This window comes from Petromyzon marinus, chromosome 24 (assembly GCF_048934315.1).
Source record: "Petromyzon marinus isolate PM22_M1 ecotype Great Lakes invasive population chromosome 24, UKy_Petmar_22M1.pri1.0, whole genome shotgun sequence".
Classification (NCBI taxonomy): Eukaryota; Metazoa; Chordata; class Hyperoartia; order Petromyzontiformes; family Petromyzontidae; genus Petromyzon; species Petromyzon marinus.
In genome coordinates, this window is record NC_133690.1 from 18,318,249 (window position 1) to 18,339,465 (window position 21,217).

General features: G+C 56.0%; 2 protein-coding genes across 18 annotated transcripts in view; one reads left to right on the forward strand and one right to left on the reverse strand.

Annotated features, from left to right (window-relative positions):
- The first annotated feature begins 765 nt into the window (after positions 1-765).
- LOC116945652 (vitamin D 25-hydroxylase) lies at positions 766-18,328 on the forward strand. Of its 7 annotated transcripts, none has more exons than XR_012945242.1 (8): positions 766-1,302; positions 3,606-4,775; positions 12,111-12,252; positions 12,930-14,018; positions 14,960-15,292; positions 15,842-17,869; positions 17,908-17,948; positions 18,016-18,328. XR_012945242.1 is itself a non-coding variant. In XM_076069500.1 (6 exons), the coding sequence occupies exons 2-6, from the start codon at positions 4,500-4,502 to the stop codon at positions 16,015-16,017; spliced, it is 2,016 nt and encodes a 671-aa protein (XP_075925615.1). In that variant the 5' UTR covers positions 766-1,302; positions 3,606-4,499; the 3' UTR covers positions 16,018-18,328. The 7 variants fall into 7 exon arrangements, 1 of the variants encoding a protein (XP_075925615.1); XR_012945243.1 differs by having other exon boundaries at positions 17,908-17,945; XR_012945238.1 differs by having other exon boundaries at positions 15,842-17,948.
- Positions 16,927-21,217, reverse strand: part of PLEKHA7 (pleckstrin homology domain containing A7) — a 90,987-nt gene continuing 86,696 nt past the window's right edge. For all 11 annotated transcript variants that reach the window (XM_076069488.1, XM_076069490.1, XM_076069491.1 and 8 more), the window contains one exon: positions 16,927-20,320. In XM_076069488.1, coding sequence (XP_075925603.1) covers positions 20,232-20,320 — 89 coding nt within the window. In that variant the 3' untranslated portion in view covers positions 16,927-20,231. The remainder of the gene's footprint in view (positions 20,321-21,217) is intronic.

The window sequence follows — 21,217 nt, forward strand, 5'->3', positions numbered from 1 at the left end:
CAGAGAGCGGTGTTAATAACGGGAATCAAAGAGCGGTGTTAATAACGGAATCAGAGAGCGGTGTTAATAACGGGAATCAGTTAGCGGTGTTAATAACGGAATCAGAGAGCGGTGTTAATAACGGGAATCAGAGAGCGGTGTTAATAACGGGAATCAGTTAGCGGTGTTAATAACGCAAATCAGATAGCGGTGTTAGTAACGGGAATCAGAGAGCGGTGTTAATAACGGGAATCAGTTAGCGGTGTTAATAACGGAATCAGAGAGCGGTGTTAATAACGGGAATCAGAGAGCGGTGTTAATAACGGAATCAGAGAGCGGTGTTAATAACGCAAATCAGATAGCGGTGTTAATAACGCAAATCAGAGAGTGGTGTTAATAACGCAAATCTGATAGCAGTGTTAATACCGCAAATCAGAGAGCGGTGTTAATAACGCAAATCAAAGAGCGGTGTTAATAACGCAAATCAGAGAGCGGTGTTAATAACGCAAATCAGAGAGTGGTATTAATAACGCAAATCAAAGAGCGGTGTTAATAACGCAAATCAGAGAGCGGTGTTAATAACGCAAATCACAGAGCGGTGTTCATAACGCGAATCACAGAGCGGTGTTAATAACGCAAATCAGAAAGCGGTGTTAATAACGCGAATCATAGAGCGATGTTAATAACGCGACGACGTAGAAAGGGGAAGACGTAAATGTGGCTCTGACTGTGTTACAGCAATGGATGTTGTGAATCTGCGTGTTGTGAAACAATGAGTCTCAGTGACGGTCCCCGCGTGGGGCTGAGACGGGGTTGAGGGTTCACGCGGTCTCCCCGACTGTAGGGGTCGCTCCACTACACTCCACGCATTCCGCTCCCCCTCTCGCAACCCGCGTCTCTGATTGCGCGATGAGTGAGCCGCGCTCCCAGTGTATAGCGTCGCTTTGAATATCCCATCCTGGTACAGACTCCCCCCTCACCCAGGTCATCCGAGCTGTCGATTCCCCTCCACGCACTCTCACGTCTCTCCCCTCTCGTCTCACCTCTGCCCCCCTCTCCAATCGCTCTCTTACCTCTCCCCTCTCACTCAACCTCATCTCCCCTCTGGTCTCACTCAGCCTCTCTCCATGTACCCTGCTACGTCTCACCTCACTCTACGCCACTCTGTCTGGAACTCCCTCTCGCCCTCCCTCCCCAGCACACCGTGCTGCTGACTCCATGCCCCCCTGCTCACGTCAAGACTCGAGACCAAATGGGATGCAGCGGTGATGCAGTGGAACCCGGCCACCTGAACTCGAATCCTGGCCACGGCTAACATCAGTGGTGAGTGATATCAGCAGCGCAACACCCCTTAACTTATATCAGCATAAGTGACAGTGTGGGGGAGACATGCTCCAAACTAAACATTTTATTTTATTTTACCAGGAAAAGCTCACGAAGCTCTAAGGCTCACGAAGCTCTTTTTAACAAGCGACCTGGCCACAAGTGATGGGTCAACAGAGTGGCGTATCACGTGGAAATGTGTTGCAACCAAATACTCTAAACGCGTGCTTCTAAGTGTGGAGGGAAAAACCGGAGGACCCGGAAAAGAATCCACGCGTCAGGGTCGGTACCGAACCCACGACCTCCAGCATACCAGGCCAGAGAGTGAACATCTCCTAGCCACCGTGGCGCCACGTTGATCCAGCAGTGGATCGATCATGGCTGATGATGAAGATGACGGGCATGGGAGCGTGATGGGAACCTGGGGGGCAGTCGATCCTCCCACGGCTTGGGGGCGGGGTGGTGTCAATCTGAATGCTGCCCCCCTAATTAATATTTATATTGGACCCCTACGACTACTGGACCCCCGCAATGTGGCAATCGCTTCCAGTGCCGTATCGTAGCTCCCCACCACCAACGTCGCCACTCAGACCCACACGGCAATGGCCTTGGAGGTCTCGCGTGCCTGTGCGTGTGCGTGTGCGTCTATGTACGTGTGTGTACGTGTGTGTGCGTGTGTGTACGTGTGTGAGCGTGTGTGTAAGTGTGTGTGCGTGTGTGTACGTGTGTGTACGTGTGTGCACGTGTGTGAGCGTGTGTGTGTGTGTGCGTGTGTGTGTGTGTGCGTGTGTGTGTGTGCACATGTGTGTGCGTGTGCGTGCGTGTGTGCGTGTGTGAGCGTGTGTGTAAGTGTGTGTACGTGTGTGTGCGTGTGTGTGTGTACGTGTGTGTGCGTGTGTGAGCGTGTGTGTGCGTGTGTGTGTGTGCACGTGTGTGTGCGTGTGTGTGCGTGTGTGTGCGTGTGTGAAAGTGTGTGTACGTGTGTGTGCGTGTGTGTACGTGTGTGTACGTGTGTGTGCGTGTGTGTGCGTGGGGAGCGGTAGAGCAACAGTTAGCGCGTGCCTGCACGTGTGTGTATGCTTGTGTGTATTTGCGCTCGTGTGTCCGCATGTGTGTGCGTGCGCGTGTTTGTCTTTGTTGTGTGTGTGTGTCATGTGCGTGTGTGCGTTGGAGGGGAGCGGTAGGTAGTGCAACGGTGAGCGAACCCGGCAACCCGAGTCCCGCTTACAGGCAACATCAGTGACGATTATCTAAACCGGTCCTGGGCCTCCCCTAGGTCGACTCAGCCTCAGATGAGTACCCGGTGCGGTGTGTAAAAACATCGCCACTGGGGAGACAAAGGTGGTCGGGCGTGGTGCTGACCACCCACCCCCTCGTGTGACGTGCCGACGCTAGCAGCACTTGCCCCAATAGTCTGTTAAGGCTCCACGGGGATCTTTGTCTTTGTGCGCGCGTGTCTCGTATAGCCGTTAAACGCTCTTATCTTAGCGTGCGACGTGATTGGGGCCTATTGAGTGAAACGTCGATCTATTTATGAAGACCAAACAATGGGATTAACCCTCGAACTCGTCTCGCGCGGTCTGACGCTCCCGCTGCACGCGAGGTGACCGTGCCAAGGAAGCTGAGGGGGCGGACGAACGGGGGGGGGGGGAGGGGGGGACATGACCAGCTGAAACGTTGTTGCGCAATCGTGGTGGTTATAAGGGGTGGTGGTCGTGGGGTGGTTACAGGGGTTGGTGGTCGTGGTAGGTTGATGTGGCGGTTGATGAGAATGGTATTGGGTGATGGTATGGGTGATGGTTTGGGTTTGTGATGGTGGTAGGGGGATCGTGGTCGTGGGTTGGCTGTAGTGGTGAGAGTAAGGGGGTGATGGTCGTGGCGGAGTTTGTGATCGGGGAAGTGGTGGTGATGCTGAGTTAGTGGAAGCATCGGGGATTGTGGTGGTGGTCAGTTGTTGAACACGTGTCTTTGTAGACACTAGTGTCTCTCTCCCCGCCTCTCTCCACCCTCTCAACCTCTCAGACAATATGTTTCTGTCCTTCCCCGCACCTCCAATCATCACGGTTGGCTACGTACGGTGCCTAAGAAGTCCAACATACATACGGACAACATCCCACCCTATATTGCGCTCTTTGGACAAATGCGTAAAAGTTCATGTGCGTGCTGTGCGCTCCGGCGGTTTGAGAGTGACAATGGGGGGGGGGAGGGGGGGCGCCGAGGGAGAGAGGGATATGATCCGTGAGACCGCAAATTAACCCCCCTCCTCCATCCCCCCTCTCCTGTTCGCCCCACACCTCTAACAGGTCGCACGCCTTCTGCGGAGCAACGTCAACGCGGGCATGCGAGACAGAGGCGTAGACATCAAGAGGCGCATTCGCAGAGACGCACAGTGACATGCGCACACAGACACACACACACACACTTACCCAGACGCAACATACACCAACGATGTCGCGCACGTATAGCCGACGCACACTGTAATAAAACCAAACACTCACAGACACAGAACTACACAAATACACACACTGGCGCATCAGCAACACAGACGAACACACACCAACAAAACAGACACGCATTTTTGACCCAAACACATTGACAAACACACACTTTGACCCACACACCGACACGCGCACACATATCAAACCGCAAACACACTCACGCATAGTCGCGCACACACACAGATATCCAACCACACAATAAGACACCCACGCTTTGACCCACACGGCCAACCAACTACACACGCACGGATAGCCACTCACACGCGCAGAGCCACACACACGCAGAGATCCACACACACACACGCAGAGAGCCACAAACACGCAGAGATCCACACACACGCACAGCCACACACACGGAGAAAGCCACACACACGCAGAGAGCCACACACAAACACACACAGAGAGCCACACACACACACACAGAGCCACACACACGCAGAGATCCACACACACGCGCAGAGAGCCACAAACACGCAGAGAGCCACAAACACACGCACAGCCACACACACGCAGAGATCCACACACACACGCAGAGAGCCACACACAAACACACAGAGAGCCACACACACACACACGCAGAGAGCCACACACACACAGAGCCACACACACACAGAGAGAGCCACACACACACACGCAGAGAGCCACACACACACAGAGAGCCACACACACGCAGAGATCCACACACACGCACGCCCAACCATGGCGTGCCATCTCGCGGAGGGCCCCGGCCAGTCGTGTCCGGCCCCCGAGCGTCTCCCCGCCGCGGCCTCGCCCCCCTCGTCCCTGGGGCTCTCCACGCTCTCCGTGGCCCTGCTGCTGCTGCTGCTCCTGGCGCTGCGATTGTGGAGGGGATCCCGGCGCCTTCCCGAGGGGTTCCCGCCGGGACCCCGGGCGCTCCCCTTGGTCGGGAACCTCCTCTCGCTGGGGGAGCAGCCGCACGTGACGCTGACGGAGCTGGCGAGCCAGCACGGAGCGGTGAGTCGTGCCGGTGGGGAGTGGAGAGTCGGGTCGGACGACACACTGGTCAACGAAGCTGGAGTCGTCGTCATCGCCATCATCATCGCCATCATCATCATTATCATCACCATCATCACCATTAACAACAACCGCCATTCGCCACTAAGTGGCGGTGACGTCACCACAACCCTTGTGCCATGCTATGTGCACGTTGAGGCCACGTTAAATGTCGAACGCCCAGGTGCTACGGGTCGACTGACTGAGATGACTGAGATGACTGGCTGATGCACCACTTGTGCCCCCTACTGTGCCTACTTGCTGTGATTTTATCCACCCGGCGCTCCGCTCGTTGTTGTGAGCGTCGCTCCTCCCCCCTCCGTTGTTGTTGGAGGGCGACTGCCTCCAACTGCCCAGTTGCGTCCTTTACGAGCCTCCTCCATAGAGGCCGATCTTGACACCGCTGGTACCAGTCATCGGCAAGTCCACTCAGCTCCACGTCATCCTGTACCACATCATGCCATCTCTTCTCTAGCCCGTGCCGCGCCTGTTTAGCCCCCTCGATCCGGCCAAACAAAATCTGTTTCGGCATGCGGTGGCTGAGCATGCGGGCTTCATAACCCAGCCAACGCAGCCTTTCCTGCCGGAGGAGCTCACGGATGGGACTTTGTCCACATCTGTGAGCTCCTCACACAACCTAGCCTGTTTAAACCCAAGATGGATCGTAGGCAGACCAGCCTAAATGTTTCTAGCCGGCGAAGATGTTCCACTAGGGGGTCCACGTTTCGCAAGCGTAGAGAAGGGAGGGAATGACCGTGGCCGAGAAGACCTGAAGCTTCGTGCGGAGCGACAGACCAGGTAGCTTCCACAGCGTTACGCAACCGATGAAAAGGTATTGCCGCTCGACTGATTCGGAGTGAGACCTCTGCTGTCAAACCGGAGCCGGTCATGATCACACTGCCCAGGTATGGGAAACTCTCCACTCTCTCCACAACTGCCCCATCACCGATTGGGAGTTGTGGAGGTGGAGTGCCCGATGGTACAAAATACCCAGGCAAGTCCTTAGTTTTGGTGGGGCTGATGGTAAGGCCCCACCTCTAAGTGGCAAGCCCCAGGTTCAGGAGCAGCGCCTCCAACTCGTCCTCTGAGTGCGCAGCAATTACCATATCATCGGCATACGTAACATAGTTGAGCAATAGGGAGCCATCCCTTGATCGCACCCGGGCATCAAATCAGCCTCCCATTGTATCTGTACCAGATGGAAATTCCTCCGGTACAGCTATGGAAGGCTTCACGAACTACGTGGTCGAAATATATGTTAAATAATGTGGGAGCCAGAGGACATCCCTGTCGCACCCCAAGGTGTACAGGGAATGGCTCTGACTCCTGGCCACGTAGTTTTACCCGGGCCCACTCACCATCATGAGGGTCAGGGACTCCGAAAGCACGAAGAAAAACCCAGAGCTCAGGCCTACTGATGTTATCATCGTCCTTGTCCAAGTCAGTAAAGCAGAGATGTAGGTCTTGTTGGAATTCACTGCACCTCTGCTGTAGCAGACGGACATAAACTATGGCATATGTACAGGACCGCCCTTTCCTGAAACCGCATTTGGGCTCCGCAAGCCTCTCGTCAGCATGCCTAGCAAGGCGATGTTGAATAATCATTGAGGAGCGAGATACCCCTGTAGTTGTTACAGTCTGTGCGGTCCCCCTTCTTAAAGAGGGGGACCACCAGGGAATCCTTCCAATCCTGCAGAATCCATCCAGTGTTCCAGACTGTTGTTATGATGTCATGTAGGGCAGTATGTGCACAAACGCCACCCTCCCCCAGCATTTTGCTTGGGAGATCATTTCTACCCGGTGCGTTTCCTGGTCTCAGGCTCTGGATCGACTTCAGTACTTCCTCAACAGATGGCACCTCAGCCAGCCACTCACAGGGGGTGACGACTTCTTCCAATATTTGAGGCACCGCAGCCTCATCCCCACTTTGTCCCACGATTTTTTTCCTTGTCGTGGGATTTCCCCTCCCCCATGCCCTCACAGAAACGCTCAGCAAATCTGCAAACCTGTTCCTGGGGGTCGGAGATTAGATCATCGTTTTTTACCCTAGTGATGGTAATAGATATGGCGCTGCAGGTTACTTTTTGATGGAGTTAAAGAGCGATTTGCGATCGCGGGCCACTGAGGCAGACTCCATCTCCTCAGAAACCCGCGACCACCACCCATCCTTGCAGCGCCTCACGGCTCTCCGAACCTCCGAGCGAAAGCTGCGGTAAGCCTCCATCATTCTTCGACGTGGGATTCTGTAGCCGATGACAGTGGGCCTGTCGCTTTTTCTCAACCATCCTGAACACCTCCGCTGTCAGCCAGAGTCTCTGGGGAGGTCTGGACCGTGTGCCCAAAGCAGCCATTGCAGCAGAATGAGCCACAGACCTTAACCTCGCCCATTTCCTCTCGACATCAGGATGAGTGGGGGACGATGCCAACCCCAGCCGCAAGCGATAATTAAATTCTCGCTTTCAACGTTCATCAGCTAGCTGAGACCATGCCACTATGGGTTTGAATGTGGTCCTGGGTCTACACCCACCACCGGAGTGGAAGAATAGCAGGCGCATCTTACAGATGACAAGTCGATGGTCAGTGGGCAGATCAGCACCACGGTATGTCCTGGTGTCAAGGACATGGGCCCGCATCCACTGTTCCGTCACTATGTAGTCCAGCAGATGTTCTTGCATATCACCATCATCACCATAATCACCATCGTCATCACCATCGTCATCATCATCTTCATCACCACCATCATCATCACCATCATCGCCATCATCCTCACCATCATCACCTCCATCATCATCACCATTATCGCCATCGTCCTCACCGTCATCACCACCATCACGATCACCACCATTATCACCATCACCACCATTATCACCGTCACCACCATTATAACCGTCACCATCATCTGACGAGATGAACAGCCACAACGAAGATCGCAGACTTCTCTAAGCGCCGCGAACAGAAGAACCCCGCTCCTCTCTCCCCTTGGCGAGTGAAGAGGGCGCGTGGTTGTGGGACTCGCAGGGAGGGCGGGAGGAAGTTGCGTTCATTTTTTTTTCATATTAAAATCAGAGGCGCCACCGCTTGTGTTTGTTAGTGCGCAAAGTAGCAACGGGAAACCGCGACGCTGCCGGAATCTCGTGGAGAGACGGGGAAGGGGAACCACGTGGACTGGAGAACGATGTCATTCTGAACGTCGTCAGGACAACGTCGTCAAGAACGGTGACGGAGGTGGCAGCCAAAGAACGGAACGCGTTCGAGAGGACGTGACCCGAGGAGATGGTGCCGTGATAATTATGATGATGATGATAAAATCAGCAGCTGCAATAATGCTCCAGGTGCGAGGGATGGATCGTGACATCGCAGGATCGTAAGAGGTGGCGGTCGCTACGTTGAGTCCTTCATCCAACAGTGGATTGACCATGGCTGGTGATGAGGAGGGGGGGGGGTGAGATTTGTATGCGCCCGTCGCGCGTGGCCAAGAGCCACAGCCGCTCAGTGCTGACGTCATAAAGACTGCGTTGTTGTGAGTCATTATTTAATTATTTAGATTATTACTTTGTTCTTTTATTGTGGGGGAAGGGGGTGGGAGTCTGTTTCTGACGATGGGCATGGTCACCGCGACCTATCGGAAGTGAGGGAGGGGGGGGTATGGCGGAGGGGTGGGGGAGGGGCGGACCGGGTGATGTGAGGTTAGGAGACCCGAAACATTTGGGGGGAGGCGAGGGGACGATGTTGATTATGTAGAGTGGGGTGGTGGTGATGATGATTATGCACGTGGTTATATAGACGACGATACCGGTGTGAATGGAAAAGGGTCGTGAAGATGATGATGACCACGATGGAGATAACACGGCGCACAAATCCAGTCTAGTGGCAGAACACGGAGACAGACGGACGCACGCGCACGCACGCGCACAGACAACAGCCGCCGTTCGCCACTAAGTACCAGTGACGTCACCACGGCGCTTGTGCCAGGCTAGGTGGACTTTGAAGCCACGTGAAGTTTCGAAGGCCCGCTAGCAGGAGGTCACGGGACAGAACCAGGTGCCATGGGTTGACTAAGATGACTGGCAGATGCACCACCTGTGCGACTCCCTCCAACTCCCCAGCAGCGTCCTTCACGAACCTCCTCCACAGTGGTCGATCTCGACACTGCTGGTACCACTCATCGGCAAGTCCAATCAGATCCACATCCTTCTGTACCACATCAGCCCATCTCTTCTCTAGCCCGCACCGCGCCGGTTTAGCCCATCTAGCCGGTCAAACAGGAGCTACTGGGCATGCGGTTGCTGGGCATGCGGGCTCCATGTCCCAGCCAACTCAGCCTCGCTTGTGTGGAGGAGCTCACTGATAGGACTGTGCCCACATCTTTCAAGGATCTGTGTTGCTCCTCGCACAATCCAGTCTGGTTGAACCCAGGATGGCTCAGGCTAGCCTCAATGTTTCAAACCGGCGCAGACATCTCGCTAGCGTAGAGGGAATAACCGTGGCCAAGAAAAACCAAAGCTTTGTATGGAGCGACAGGCCAGGTAGCTTCCACACAGCGGTGCGCAGCTGATGAAAAGATAATGCCACTCGACTTATTCGGAGTGTGACCTCGGCTGCCAAACCGGAGCTGGTTATATGCACACTGCTCAAGTACAGAAACGGCTCCACTCTCGCCACAGCTCCCTCATCACTCGTGGGGAAGTTGAGGGAGGCGAGCATTTGATTGCACAAAACACCCAGGCAGGTGCTTTGTTTTGGTGGGACTGATGGTAAGGCTCCAACAGTTACATGCTCCAGGTTCAGCAGTAGCGTCTCCAACTGCCTTCTCAGAGTGGGCAGCATTCGCCAGATCATCCGCATACATCATGTGGTTGACCAAAAGGGAGCCATCCCTTGACCGCACCCAGGCATCGATCAGCCTCCCATTGTATCGATACCAGATGGAAATTCCGCGAGTATATCCATGTAAATCGTCTCAAACTAGGCGGTCAAAGAAGACGTTAAATAGCGTAGGGGCCAGAGGACATCCCTATCGCACGCCACTGTTAACGGAACATGGCTCCGACGCCCAGCCAGGCAACTTTACCCGGGCCTACCCACCATCATGAAAGTCCTTGACGAGCACAGAGGCGCACACACAAAGCTACACACACAGACACTTAACCCAGTGAATGCTGTAATGTTTCATAACTCGTGACTTGACCCAGACGGACGAGGAATGTACGCAATGCCCACACTGTGATGAGCGTGTGTGTGTGTGCTCGAGTGTGTTTCTGTCTGTTTGGCTGTCTGTTTTTGCTTTCGTCCCTGTGTGCGCATGTTCGTGTGTCTTTGTTCGATGCCCGCTCACGACCAACATCAGTGACGCTTATCTGAACCGGTCATGGGCCTCCCCTAGGGCAACTCAGTCTTGAACGAGTACCTGGCGCGGCGTGCCGGCACGTACCGATATTCACAGTCGCTACTCGCAGTAAACATTTCCCAAACAGTCGACCATTCTGTCTGCGGCAGTCAACCTCGTTAACCATTAACCCTTGCGCCTGTCCCGGTGACCTGCCAGTAAACCCTCAGCAGTTAACACTATGGCTTCAAAGTACACCTAGCCTGGCACAAGCTCTGTGATGACGTCAGTGAATACCAGTTGTTGTCGTTTAGCTGTGTAATAGTCTGTGTTGGACTATGGGGAGCTGTAGCGTAGTGGTTAGCGTACTGCACTACGAAACTGGCGTTGGATTCCCCGGCCAGGGTTATCGGAGCCAGTCCTGGACCGAGCCTTAACAGCGACCCAGCCTTAAATGAGTCCCTGGTGCCTGTGTGTAAGTATGACCACTGGGGAGACAAGGGCGGCTGGGCGTGGTGTTGCCCACTCACCCCCTGTGCCGTTCCGGCCTTTATAGGTGCTCGCTAACACAGTGTTGGTGTACGGTGCTTTTTTCAGGAATATTTTGCTGTTTTTTTCAGTTTTAACAGTCACATAGTCACTTTAAGATGTTTTTCTTGTTCGTGTTTTTGTTTTTTGTTGTGGTTGCACCCGATTCAAGAGCCGAATGGCTCACAGGGCTATACCAAAATAAATAAACTGAAACTGAAGGACTTTCCCCAAAAGCCTGCCAAGCTTATACGGGGGATCTTTGTCTTTGTGTCCGACCGATCACCGTGCCAGCTACACGAAGCGAGAATGCAGTTACCCCATCATGCTTCAGGTGCAATGGTATGAAGATGGTCAATCGCACTCTCTGACCCATATACAAATACACACATAGACAGACTCTAAAAATTCCCAAATACACAAAGATACCTTACCAGATTGAGGAGCAAGTGCTGTTAGCGAACACCTATGAAGGCTGAAATGACATAACAGGGTGGTGTGTGGGTGGCCAGCACCAAGCCCGGTCGCCTTTGTCTCCTGAGTGGCGATGTTTACATAGGTACTTATTTGAGTCTGAGTCGACCTAGGGGAGGCCCAGGACCGGTGCAGATAAACGTCACTGATGATTTGAGATGCACGAACCCACTCGTCACACACGCCAATACACACGATACACAACACGCAACTCACACACTCGTACACCCCACACACAACCTCGCAGGCAGCCTCACTCGCACACAGCAACAACAACCGCCATTCGCCACTAAGTGACGGTGACGTCACCACGACGCTTGTGCCAGGCCATGTGCACCTTGAGGCCACGTGAAGTGTCGAACGCCCGCTGGCAGGAGGTCACGGGGCAGACCCAAGTGCCACGGGTCGACTGACTAAGATGACTGGCTGATGCACCACCTTGCCCCCTACTGTGCCAACCTGCTTTGCGTTAGCCACTCGGCGCTCCGCTCGTTGTTGTGAGCGTCGCTCCTCCGCCCTCCGTTGTTGTTGGAGGGCGACTGCCTCCAACTGCCCAGGAGCGTCCTTCACGATCCTCCTCCACAGAGGCCGATCCTGACATCGCTGGTACCAGTCATCGGCAAGTCCACTCAGCTCCACGTCCTCCTGTACCACGTCACCCCATCTCTTCTCTTGCCCGTGCCGCGCCCGTTTAGCCTCCTCGATCCGGCCGAACAAAAGCTGTTTCGGCATGCAGTGGCTGGGCATGCGGGCTACATGACCCAGCCAACGCAGCCTTGCCTGCCGGAGGAGCTCACCGATGATGGGGGCTGTGTGTCCAAATGATGCCGTAAATGGATGTGCGAGTTCCTAACGCAGCCCAAAAAACCCACGGTGGATCGTGGGCGGGCTGTTGGTGATCCCCTTCCCGTGGGGCTCCTCGCTCATCCTGCACCCCCTCTTGCCCCCCCCCCCACTCCCCGGGGCAGGTGTACTCGGTGTGGCTGGCCACAATCCCCGCCGTGGTGGTGTGCGGCTACGAGGCCGTGCGTGAGTGCCTGCAGCTGCGCGCCACCGACTTCGCCGATCGCCCGTGCCTCCCGCTCTTCCAGCGCCTCACGGGCATGCGCGGTGGGTCACCTGGGTGGGTCACCGGGGTGGGTCACCGGGGTGGGTCACTGGGGTGGGTCACCGGGGTGGGTCACCGGGGTGAGTCACCGGGGTGGGTCACCGGGGTGGGTCACCGGGGTGAGTCACCGGGGTGAGTCATCGGGGTGGGTCACCGGGGTGGGTCACCGGGGTGGGTCACTGGGGTGAGTCACCGGGATGGGTCACCGAGGTGAGTCACCGGGATGGGTCACCGGGGTGAGTCACCGGGGTGGGTACCAGGGTGGGTCACCGGGGTGAGTCACTGGGGTGGGTCACCGGGGTGGGTCACTGGGGTGGGTCACTGGGGTGGGTCACCAGGATGGGTCACCGGCGTGGGTCACTGGGGTGGGTCACCGGGGTGAGTCACCGGGGTAGGTACCAGGGTGAGTCACCATGGTGGGTCACCGGGGTGGGTCATCCGGGCGGATCACCGGGTCACAGCAATCATCGTGTCCCTCCAACTGCGCAAAAATAACTTGGCAGGACCCTCCTGGAAATTAGTCTTGAGGACTCGGCCAGGTTTTCCTGGGAAATTAAACGGAAAAGTGAAATCGTGTTCTTGGCCACGCAGATGAATGGGCACCACACGAAGGCGATGCCACCGCAGGTGCCACCGTTGGTTAATGTATCCGCTCTCCCGCTTACGAATGCAAACCCAGGCCTCCTGAACGCGCGATTCGGCCCGGGCTGGGCCGAGCAGAGGCGCCTGGCCGTGTGGAGCGTCCACGCGTTTGGCACGGCGAAGCCCAACTTCGAGAGTCTTCTCCAGGAAGAATGCGCCCACCTGCTGGAGGCTATGGACAAAGCCTTTGAGGCAGCCGACACAGAATCATCATCGTCGTCGTCATCGCATTCATCATCATCATCAGCAGCAGCAGCATCCAGATCACCAACAGCAAACGCATCATCATCATGTGATCAATCATCATCAGCAACAGCATGTGCTTCATTAACACCATCAAAATCCCGAAAATCATCCGATGCTTCACCACCACAATCATCGTCATCATCAACAGCATCCCCTTCATCTTCACCACCGCCGCCGAAGCGAGACCCAAGCGCGGCCGCCGCCGGTGGCATCGACCCGGGCCCTCTCATCACGAGCGCGGTGTCGAACGTCACCAACCTGGTGATCTTCGGCGAGCGCTTCGAGTACGGCGACACGGAGTTCGAGAGCATGGTGCAGATGTTCAGCGAGAACGTGGCGCTGGCGGCGAGCGCTTGGTCCTTCCTCTACAGCGCCTTCCCGCGCCTCGTGGGGGCCCTGCCCTTCGGCTCGCACCGCCGCCTCTTCGCCAACGCGGAGCGCGTGCGCGAGTGCCTGGTGAGCCTCACGGGGAAGTTCTCGCGCGGCCGCGTGCCCGGCGAGCCGAGGCACATGGTGGACGCCTACCTCGACCAGGTGGACGCGGCCGAGGAGGCGGCGGCGTTGTCGTCGTCGTCATCATCAAGAACAATGGCATCAGGATCGCCAGAAACTCCATCATCATCATCATCAATGTCATTGTCTAGGTTATCACCGCCACTACCATCATCACCTACTTCACTACAACCACCATCATCATCCCCACCATCATCACCACCACCATCATCATCACCTACATCCTCAACACCACCACCACCATCATCATTCACGCGAGACAACATGATCTTCACGATCGGCGAGCTCTTCATCGCTGGAACCGAGACGAGCAGCAACACTCTGCGCTGGGCCATCCTCTACATGTGCCTCTACCCGGAGCTGCAAGGTGAGCGGTGAAGGGGTGGGGGAGGGGTGAAGGGGAGGGAGCGAGGGGGCCGTGATGCAAACAGCAGCAGTCTGATTTGAGTCTCAAGCGCGTCGGCGGCTAACGACAGTGGCGAGTGGTATCGGAACTGACCAGCGTGGTGAGGTTTTGGCAAAATAACTGCCGTGATTGACACGGCGTGGGGGGGAGACCTTGATCCAGCAGTGGATTGAACATTGGATGTAAACCCATTCGCTAACTGTGTATTTTTTAATTGAATGACCGATTAAATCTGTGTTCCGCTCACGATGCACGAATCGAATCGTGCGTCCAGGTATAGCTCTGGCGGTTGCCTCTGGGCTGATGAAGCGAACACCACGATACCAACGATACCACGATACCAACGATACCAACGATACCAACGATACCACGATACTAACGAGAGAGACGTCCATGACGCGTCATAATTACCCAGGAGTTGAACGCGTCCGTGAAGATATCCGCCCTCTTCCTAAATCACCCCCCCCCAAAAAAAATCTGTCCACCCCCACTTCATTCCCCCATCACCCCACATGATCTCTCCCCTCAACCCGCCTTCTCTCAAATCACACGACATCCCCATCCCGTCCACCCCGTCCCTAAACCACTCTACTCTACCCCGCCCCCCAACCCCGGTCCTCCATGCCTCCCCCCTCGGCGCCCCTCCCAATCATCCCATCTTCCTCTCCCAACGTTGATGATGACTCCTACAGTTTAGCAGTAGTCAAGCTAACAAATACAAGCGGTGGTGCTTCTGAATATTCTGAATTTATTTTAAAATAAAAGGTCAAAAAGAAATGAGTGCACCCCCCCCCCCTCCCTTTTTCCCCCACCTCCACTCCCCCAACATTCCCCTGGCACATCATCCGCTCCCGATCATCACCTCCTCCTCCCTCCCTTCTCTCCATCCCTCCCCTCCCCAGACGATCTGCACGCGGAGCTGACGCGAGCGCTGCGCGGCGAGTGTCGCGCGCTCCGCCTGTCGGACCGCGCGCGCACCCCGCTGCTCGAGGCCACGCTGCACGAGGTGTTGCGTCACGCCACCATCGCGCCCCTCGGCATCTTCCGCGCGGCGACCCGCGACGTCTCCTTCCGCGGCTTCGCGGTGCCCCGGGGCACCGTGGTGGTGGCGAACCTCCACTCGGCGCACCGCGATCCGGGCGCCTGGACCCGCGCACACGAGTTCCTGCCGCGACGCTTCCTCGACGCCGACGGCAGATTCGTGCGTCGCAAGGCGTTCGTGGCCTTCTCCATCGGTGGGCGGAGAGGGGAGAGGGGAGAGGGGCGGGGGACTGCTCCATAGGGGAGGGGAGGGGCGGCTGTGTGCGGTGACTCTTCACTCCTCGCTCTTGCTGCACCTCTCTGCATTCCCCAGCCTCTCCCTCTCTCCTCCCGTCTCCTGTAACATCACCCCCTCATCGCTTCCTCACCCCCTACCCCTCTCCTCTCTGTTCACCTCATCGCTCACCTCCCACTCTCCTGTCATCGCCCCCCATCCCGTACCCCCATCCACCCGCCCCTTCCTCTCAACTTCCCGTTACCTTCCCCTTACCTCCACCCGTCCCTCCACCCGTCCCCCCTTTCCCCCGACCGCACTCGCCCTTCCATCCCCCCTCTCCTCTTCTCCGCCTTCCACTCGCCCAGTCTCCCTCTTCACTCTTCTTCCGCTCCCCGTTCCATTTTACTCACCGTGCATCTCTCGTCTCACGTCATCTTCTTCCCTCTTCACCCCCCCCCTCTCCATCCCTCTCAAAACCCTCCTCCGTCTCTCCAACCTCCCCCTCCTCCCGCCCCGTCACCCCCAGGCCGCCGTCACTGCGTGGGAGAGAAGCTGGCGCTCATGGAACTCTTCCTGTTCCTCGCCTCCATGCTGCACAGGTTCCGCTTCAGCCTGGCCGGAGGTGGCGCGCCCGACCTGCGGCCCCGCCTCGGCTTCACCCTCCAGCCGCGACCCTACCGCGTGAACGCCACGCGGCGGTAGCGCGGGTGGCGCGGGTGGCCGCGTTCGGGGTGGCGTGGAGCGGGCGTGGGGTGGGACAGCCACCATCACCCAAAGGGCATCCGCGGCGGAGACTCGGGGGAACCTTCGCGTTCGTAAGGTGGCCAACCGCCAAGGATGGAACGGTCACCCGGTGTGAAATGGGGAACATCTCTTGGGTGGCCACCGGAGGAGGCTCGAGTGAAGGTGTGAGGTGCTAGTCACAGGGTGGCAACCGCAAAGGACTGAACTCTTGCCCGAGTGAGGATGACTGGAGACTCGAGAGAGAGAGAGAACGCCACCCTTTCTGCGGCTGTCACCGAAGACTCCGAGATGTGGTGGCAACCAGGGAGACGGAACGGTCATCTGTAAGATGGAAACTGCCTCCTGGGTGGCCACTGTAGAATAGAGAGAGAGACGAGAGGGGTTACATGAATACGGTGGCCACCCGGGTGGCAACCAGGAATATGGAACTCTCTTTCCTAGAGGTGCATTGGGGTTCCACTGAAAACAGAACGACAATTTATACAACTGAACTCTGGTCGCCGGGGGCATAACGCAGACCGCTAACCGCTGCGCCGCCGCTCCCCTGCCACATTTAAGAAAGCACACCGGGTGCGCTTTAACTAAACGCACGCGTTGGGCTTGTTCCGCGTGAACTCAGCGTGCATCCGACAAGCAGATCGCTCGTTCATGGAATTTGCCAAACATCCCCATGTAGCAGGGCCCTCCAGAAAAGTCTCTCGAGACCCGGCAAGTGTCCATCACGGGACGGCTGCTTCGTTGATGCCATCGGCACGGAACCGACTTAGTTCCTCACCTGAGACGGGACGGCGCTCTTCCTCTGCAGTCAATTCGTGTCCATTGCAGCGCGCGTCTTGATTGACCAATGGGCACGTCAGTCGACAGAGGCCACGTCTCGGATACTTTTATTGAACCCCACGCTCGGCACATCCTCTCCCTCGTCAGCCCACTCCTTTATTTACAAGCCGCGACGCGCCGTGCCGCACCCTAAGGCAGGGGTTCTCACACTGCTGTCATTCGGCAATTACTGCACACCCCCCTCCCCCAATTGGGGCACCATATATCCACTGCTGGATGGAGGACTCCGCAAACCATCATGCGCCATCACGAGCGGTGCTGCAACACCACAATACATCCGCGCCTCCCTCATCGCTCCATCTCCTCCGCGGTGGTGACGGCCATCCTCGCGGGCGCGTTCCCTCCTTTGGCTGCCATTCCATCACAAATCTCGTCCATCATCCCTTCTAAGTCGCGCTGTCCCCTGAACCAATCTCGCTGAACTTTCCTAACAGTCGCTATTACGTCCGGTCGGCATAAATTATATAGATATAATGACTGTGTTCATGTCTCTCTCGCTCTCCCTGCCGCTCGGTGTAAATCGCCTCCCAACTTTCGTTCGCGTGGTTCACGCCTCCACGACGCTCCGACTGGCACCGTTCTGACTGGCGTCGTTCCGACTGGCGCCGTTCTGACCGGTACCGTTCTGACTGGCGCCGTTCTGACTGGCACCGTTCTGACTGGCGCCGTTCTAACCGGTACCGTTCTGACTGGCGCCGTTCTCACTGGCGCCGTTCTGACTGGCACCGTTCTGACTGGCACCGTTCTGACTGGCACCGTACTGACCGGCACCGTTCTCCAGGCGCCCTTCCGACTGGCGCCGTTCCGAATGGCGCCGTTCCGACTGGCGCCGTTCCGACTGGCGCCGTTCCGACTGGCACCGTTCCGACTGGCACCGTTCCGACTGGCGCCGTTCTGACTGGCACCGTTCTCCAGGCGCCGTCGGTGCCCTACCAGCGGCACGGCGGCTCAATGTAGGAGCCGGACAGTGCGGGTGGTGGTGGTGATGGCGATACACGCGGCTCAATGTAGGCGGTGGTGGTGATGGCGATACACGCGGCTCAATGTAGGTGGTGGTGGTGGTGATACACGCGGCTCAATGTAGGTGGTGGTGGTGGTGATACACGCGGCTCAATGTAGGTGGTGGTGGTGATACACGCGGCTCAATGTAATCGCGCACCAGGGAGGCAGCAGCGAGGATTGGTGGATCCCCTGTCCCACTGGGTGGGCGTCGAGGAGGAGCCGTGCCCTGGCTCTGCCAGGAGGAAAACAGGACAGCAAGAGTGCGCCGTCTGTTTCCATCTGTACGGGGAGAGTATTTCCCCCTCGCACGCAAGGCGTGGGGTTTCTCCGGGTTCTCCGGCTTCCTCCTCCCCACGTGAATAATAATAATACTAAACGCGACTCGTCATCCACTGGCTTGTTACAAATAAACACCCGCAGAGTACTGCGACTCCCCGGGGCATGCGACTCCTTGCTGTGTGGCCGCGCGCGTGTCCCGAGTCTCGCTGCCTGACGATGGCGCTACGCGGGGCCACCACTCGCTGTGGCGCCTCGATCGGGCCCGGCAGACCACTTCGATCCACATCAATTATGGGGGGTGGAGGTCCTATGCCGCCCCCCCCCCCCCCCAGTGTAACCTAAGAGGCACTGTTACAATCGCTATCATTATTACAATCAGAGCACAATCGTCAATGTTGTTGTTACACACGTTTTGTGTTTAGATAAATCTGTTATAAAAGCTTAAAAAACGGACACATTTTCATCATCATCGTCGCCGTCGTCTTGACATCAGCATCACTGTCATTGTTTTTTCGTCATTAACATCGTTCTTACAACCTGACGCTAAAAAACATCCTGGGTTGTAAATTTGGCACGGTGCTGGTGGTACGGGTTCCCCGATTTGATAACCCCCCCCCCACTCCCCCCACCATCACTGCTCTCAACAGCACGTGGAACACACACACACACAGTTCTCTCTCAGTTCTCATCAGCGCTGTCACGCGTTTATCAATCATCAGGCGCGTGAAAGCGTGTAACGATTTAAAATATACATTAAAAAAATAATTATCGTTTTATTTCACAGACAAGATTGGGTAAATGTTGGAGCGTCGCTCGCACACATGTGGAAGCGTTCTACACAATGGATCACTGGTTCCTCGTTTTTCACTGCACAACCGAGCCGTGCCGGGGCCGTGCCAGTATTGTTTTTCCCACTCTGTAGAAGCCGAGCCGTGTCCCTGACGTCACACGCAATGCGCACGTTATCAGCCCCACCCGTGCCATGCTGGCCCCGTGCTGGCTCGGCTCGGATGTACAAGTGGAAACGGGGTATTGTTGCTGGAAACAATGTGCAACCGCTTGCCAGCACGCGCGCCAGTGTGAATTTCGTGAGCTCCTTTTTATTTAGCCACGTTCACGGTCAACGATGACCGCTGTAGTGGTCTGTGGCCACATCGAGTCAAGTCTGTGGCCTCCCATGTGATCATTCTCTTAGCCTAGTCCACTGTAAGGGGCACCTCCCAATTATGATCAGTTCAGGCAATCAATGAACTCGGTAAATCTTCAACACGTTTGTAGCCAATGACCGTGTGCAATGCCATCTCTCATGCCACTATGAGATCATCTCGGTCCACGTGTTCATTCAGACTCTGTAGCCTCGTCTCGTCACAGGCAGGCGCGCTCACTCTGTGGAGATGGTGGCGGTGATGGTGGCGGTGATGCTGGTGGTAGTAGTGGTGGTTGTGCTGGTAAGTGATGGTGGTGGTAGTGGTGATGATGGTAATGATGGTGAAAATGATGGTATGGTAGTGGTGGTGATGTTGATGGTTATGATGATGGTCGTGATAATGGTGGTGGTGATGGTGGCGACGTTGAGTGGGCAGCAGTCGCAGTCCTCGTCACGCGAGTCGACGATCTTCGTTCACTCGTGGCCCTGGCGGCGGGCACTCGAGAGCAACCCGACACCCCGCGACCCATCAACGTGCAAGCGGCCACACGCCGCTGCCGCCTCCGTCCCTTCAATGTCCAGCAACGTCCACGCGGCCGCACGCGACAACGTCCAGCGACGTCCGTGATAAAAAATAAAGTAATAGAGAATTCAAACGGAGCTCTCTCGCACACTCGGAGCGCCGTCCTCTTGATGCGTTGCTGCTCGCTTCACCGCTTTGCTTGCTTTTCCTTTTGACATTTTTATTAAAAATAGATCTCTGTGTGTGTGTGTATTTTTTTGTAATTAGTAAGTTATTTTTAATAATGTTATTATTAATAATATCTAGAAAAAATAGTAATCAAAGAAAAACGATGGTGGTAATCATAGTAATATCAAACGGTATTGCTATTATCGGAGGCGGTATTTATAGGAGGAAGTCATCTTCGTCTTTTGAAGTCATCAGCAGTGCCCGGACGCTGCTCCCACTGCCGACGCTGCTCCTCAAGGCTTGGGCTGCTCCGGGTCGAGGTCAAGGTTGGGGTCACGGTCAGCGATGAGGTCAAGGGGGGGGGGGAACGGGATAGGGAAGAAAGAAAAACGTGAGCGGGTGAGCACCGAGGGAGGTCGCTCGTTCTGCTCTGCTGCTCCCATTGCCTCGAACTTCCTCTCTCCCAGACATCCCGTGCTGTCGGCTCATTTTGGCCGGGAATCCAACTTGGGTTGAGCTGGGTTTGTAAGGAACAGTGTCGCAAATCATTATACTGCCGCTCTCCACTAACTCGGCGAGTTCCGGGTTTTTTGTTTTTAACGAGGTGAGAAATCGAGAGACCAGCACAGTCTCAAAGGCAAGTGACCTCAAATACAGACAAATATTCCCCATATGGCCTTTAACAGACTGTTGGGGCAAGTGCTGTTAGAGAGCACCTTTGAAGGCCCCAACGGCACGTAAGAGGATGAGTGGGAAGCACCAATCCCAGCCGCCTTTGTCTTCCCAATGGTGATGCACCAGGTGCTCATTTGAGGCTGAGTCAACTTATGGAGGCCCAGGAACCGGTTTGGTTAATTAGTCACTACTTTTGACCGCAAGCGGAAACCGAACTTGGGTCACCGGGGGTTGCACGTCGCCAACCACTGCACCACCACCCCCGCATGCACACACGCACACAGGCACACACAGGCACACACAGACACACACACAGACACACACACAGACACACACACAGACACACACACAGACACACACACAGACACACACACAGACACACACAGACACACACACAGACACACACAGGCACACACAGACACACACAGACACACACACACAGACACACACAGACACACACAGGCACACACAGACACACACAGACACACACACAGACACACACACAGACACACACACAGACACACACA

Bases quoted from the DNA above. Each gene is read 5' to 3' on its own strand.
- LOC116945652 (XM_076069500.1), top strand. From the start codon at position 4,500: ATGGCGTGCCATCTCGCGGAGGGCCCCGGCCAGTCGTGTCCGGCCCCC. The intron at 14,019-14,959 runs GTGAGCGGTGAA...TCCCCTCCCCAG, and splicing joins CCTCTACCCGGAGCTGCAAG to ACGATCTGCACGCGGAGCTG. The intron at 15,293-15,841 runs GTGGGCGGAGAG...CGTCACCCCCAG, and splicing joins GTTCGTGGCCTTCTCCATCG to GCCGCCGTCACTGCGTGGGA.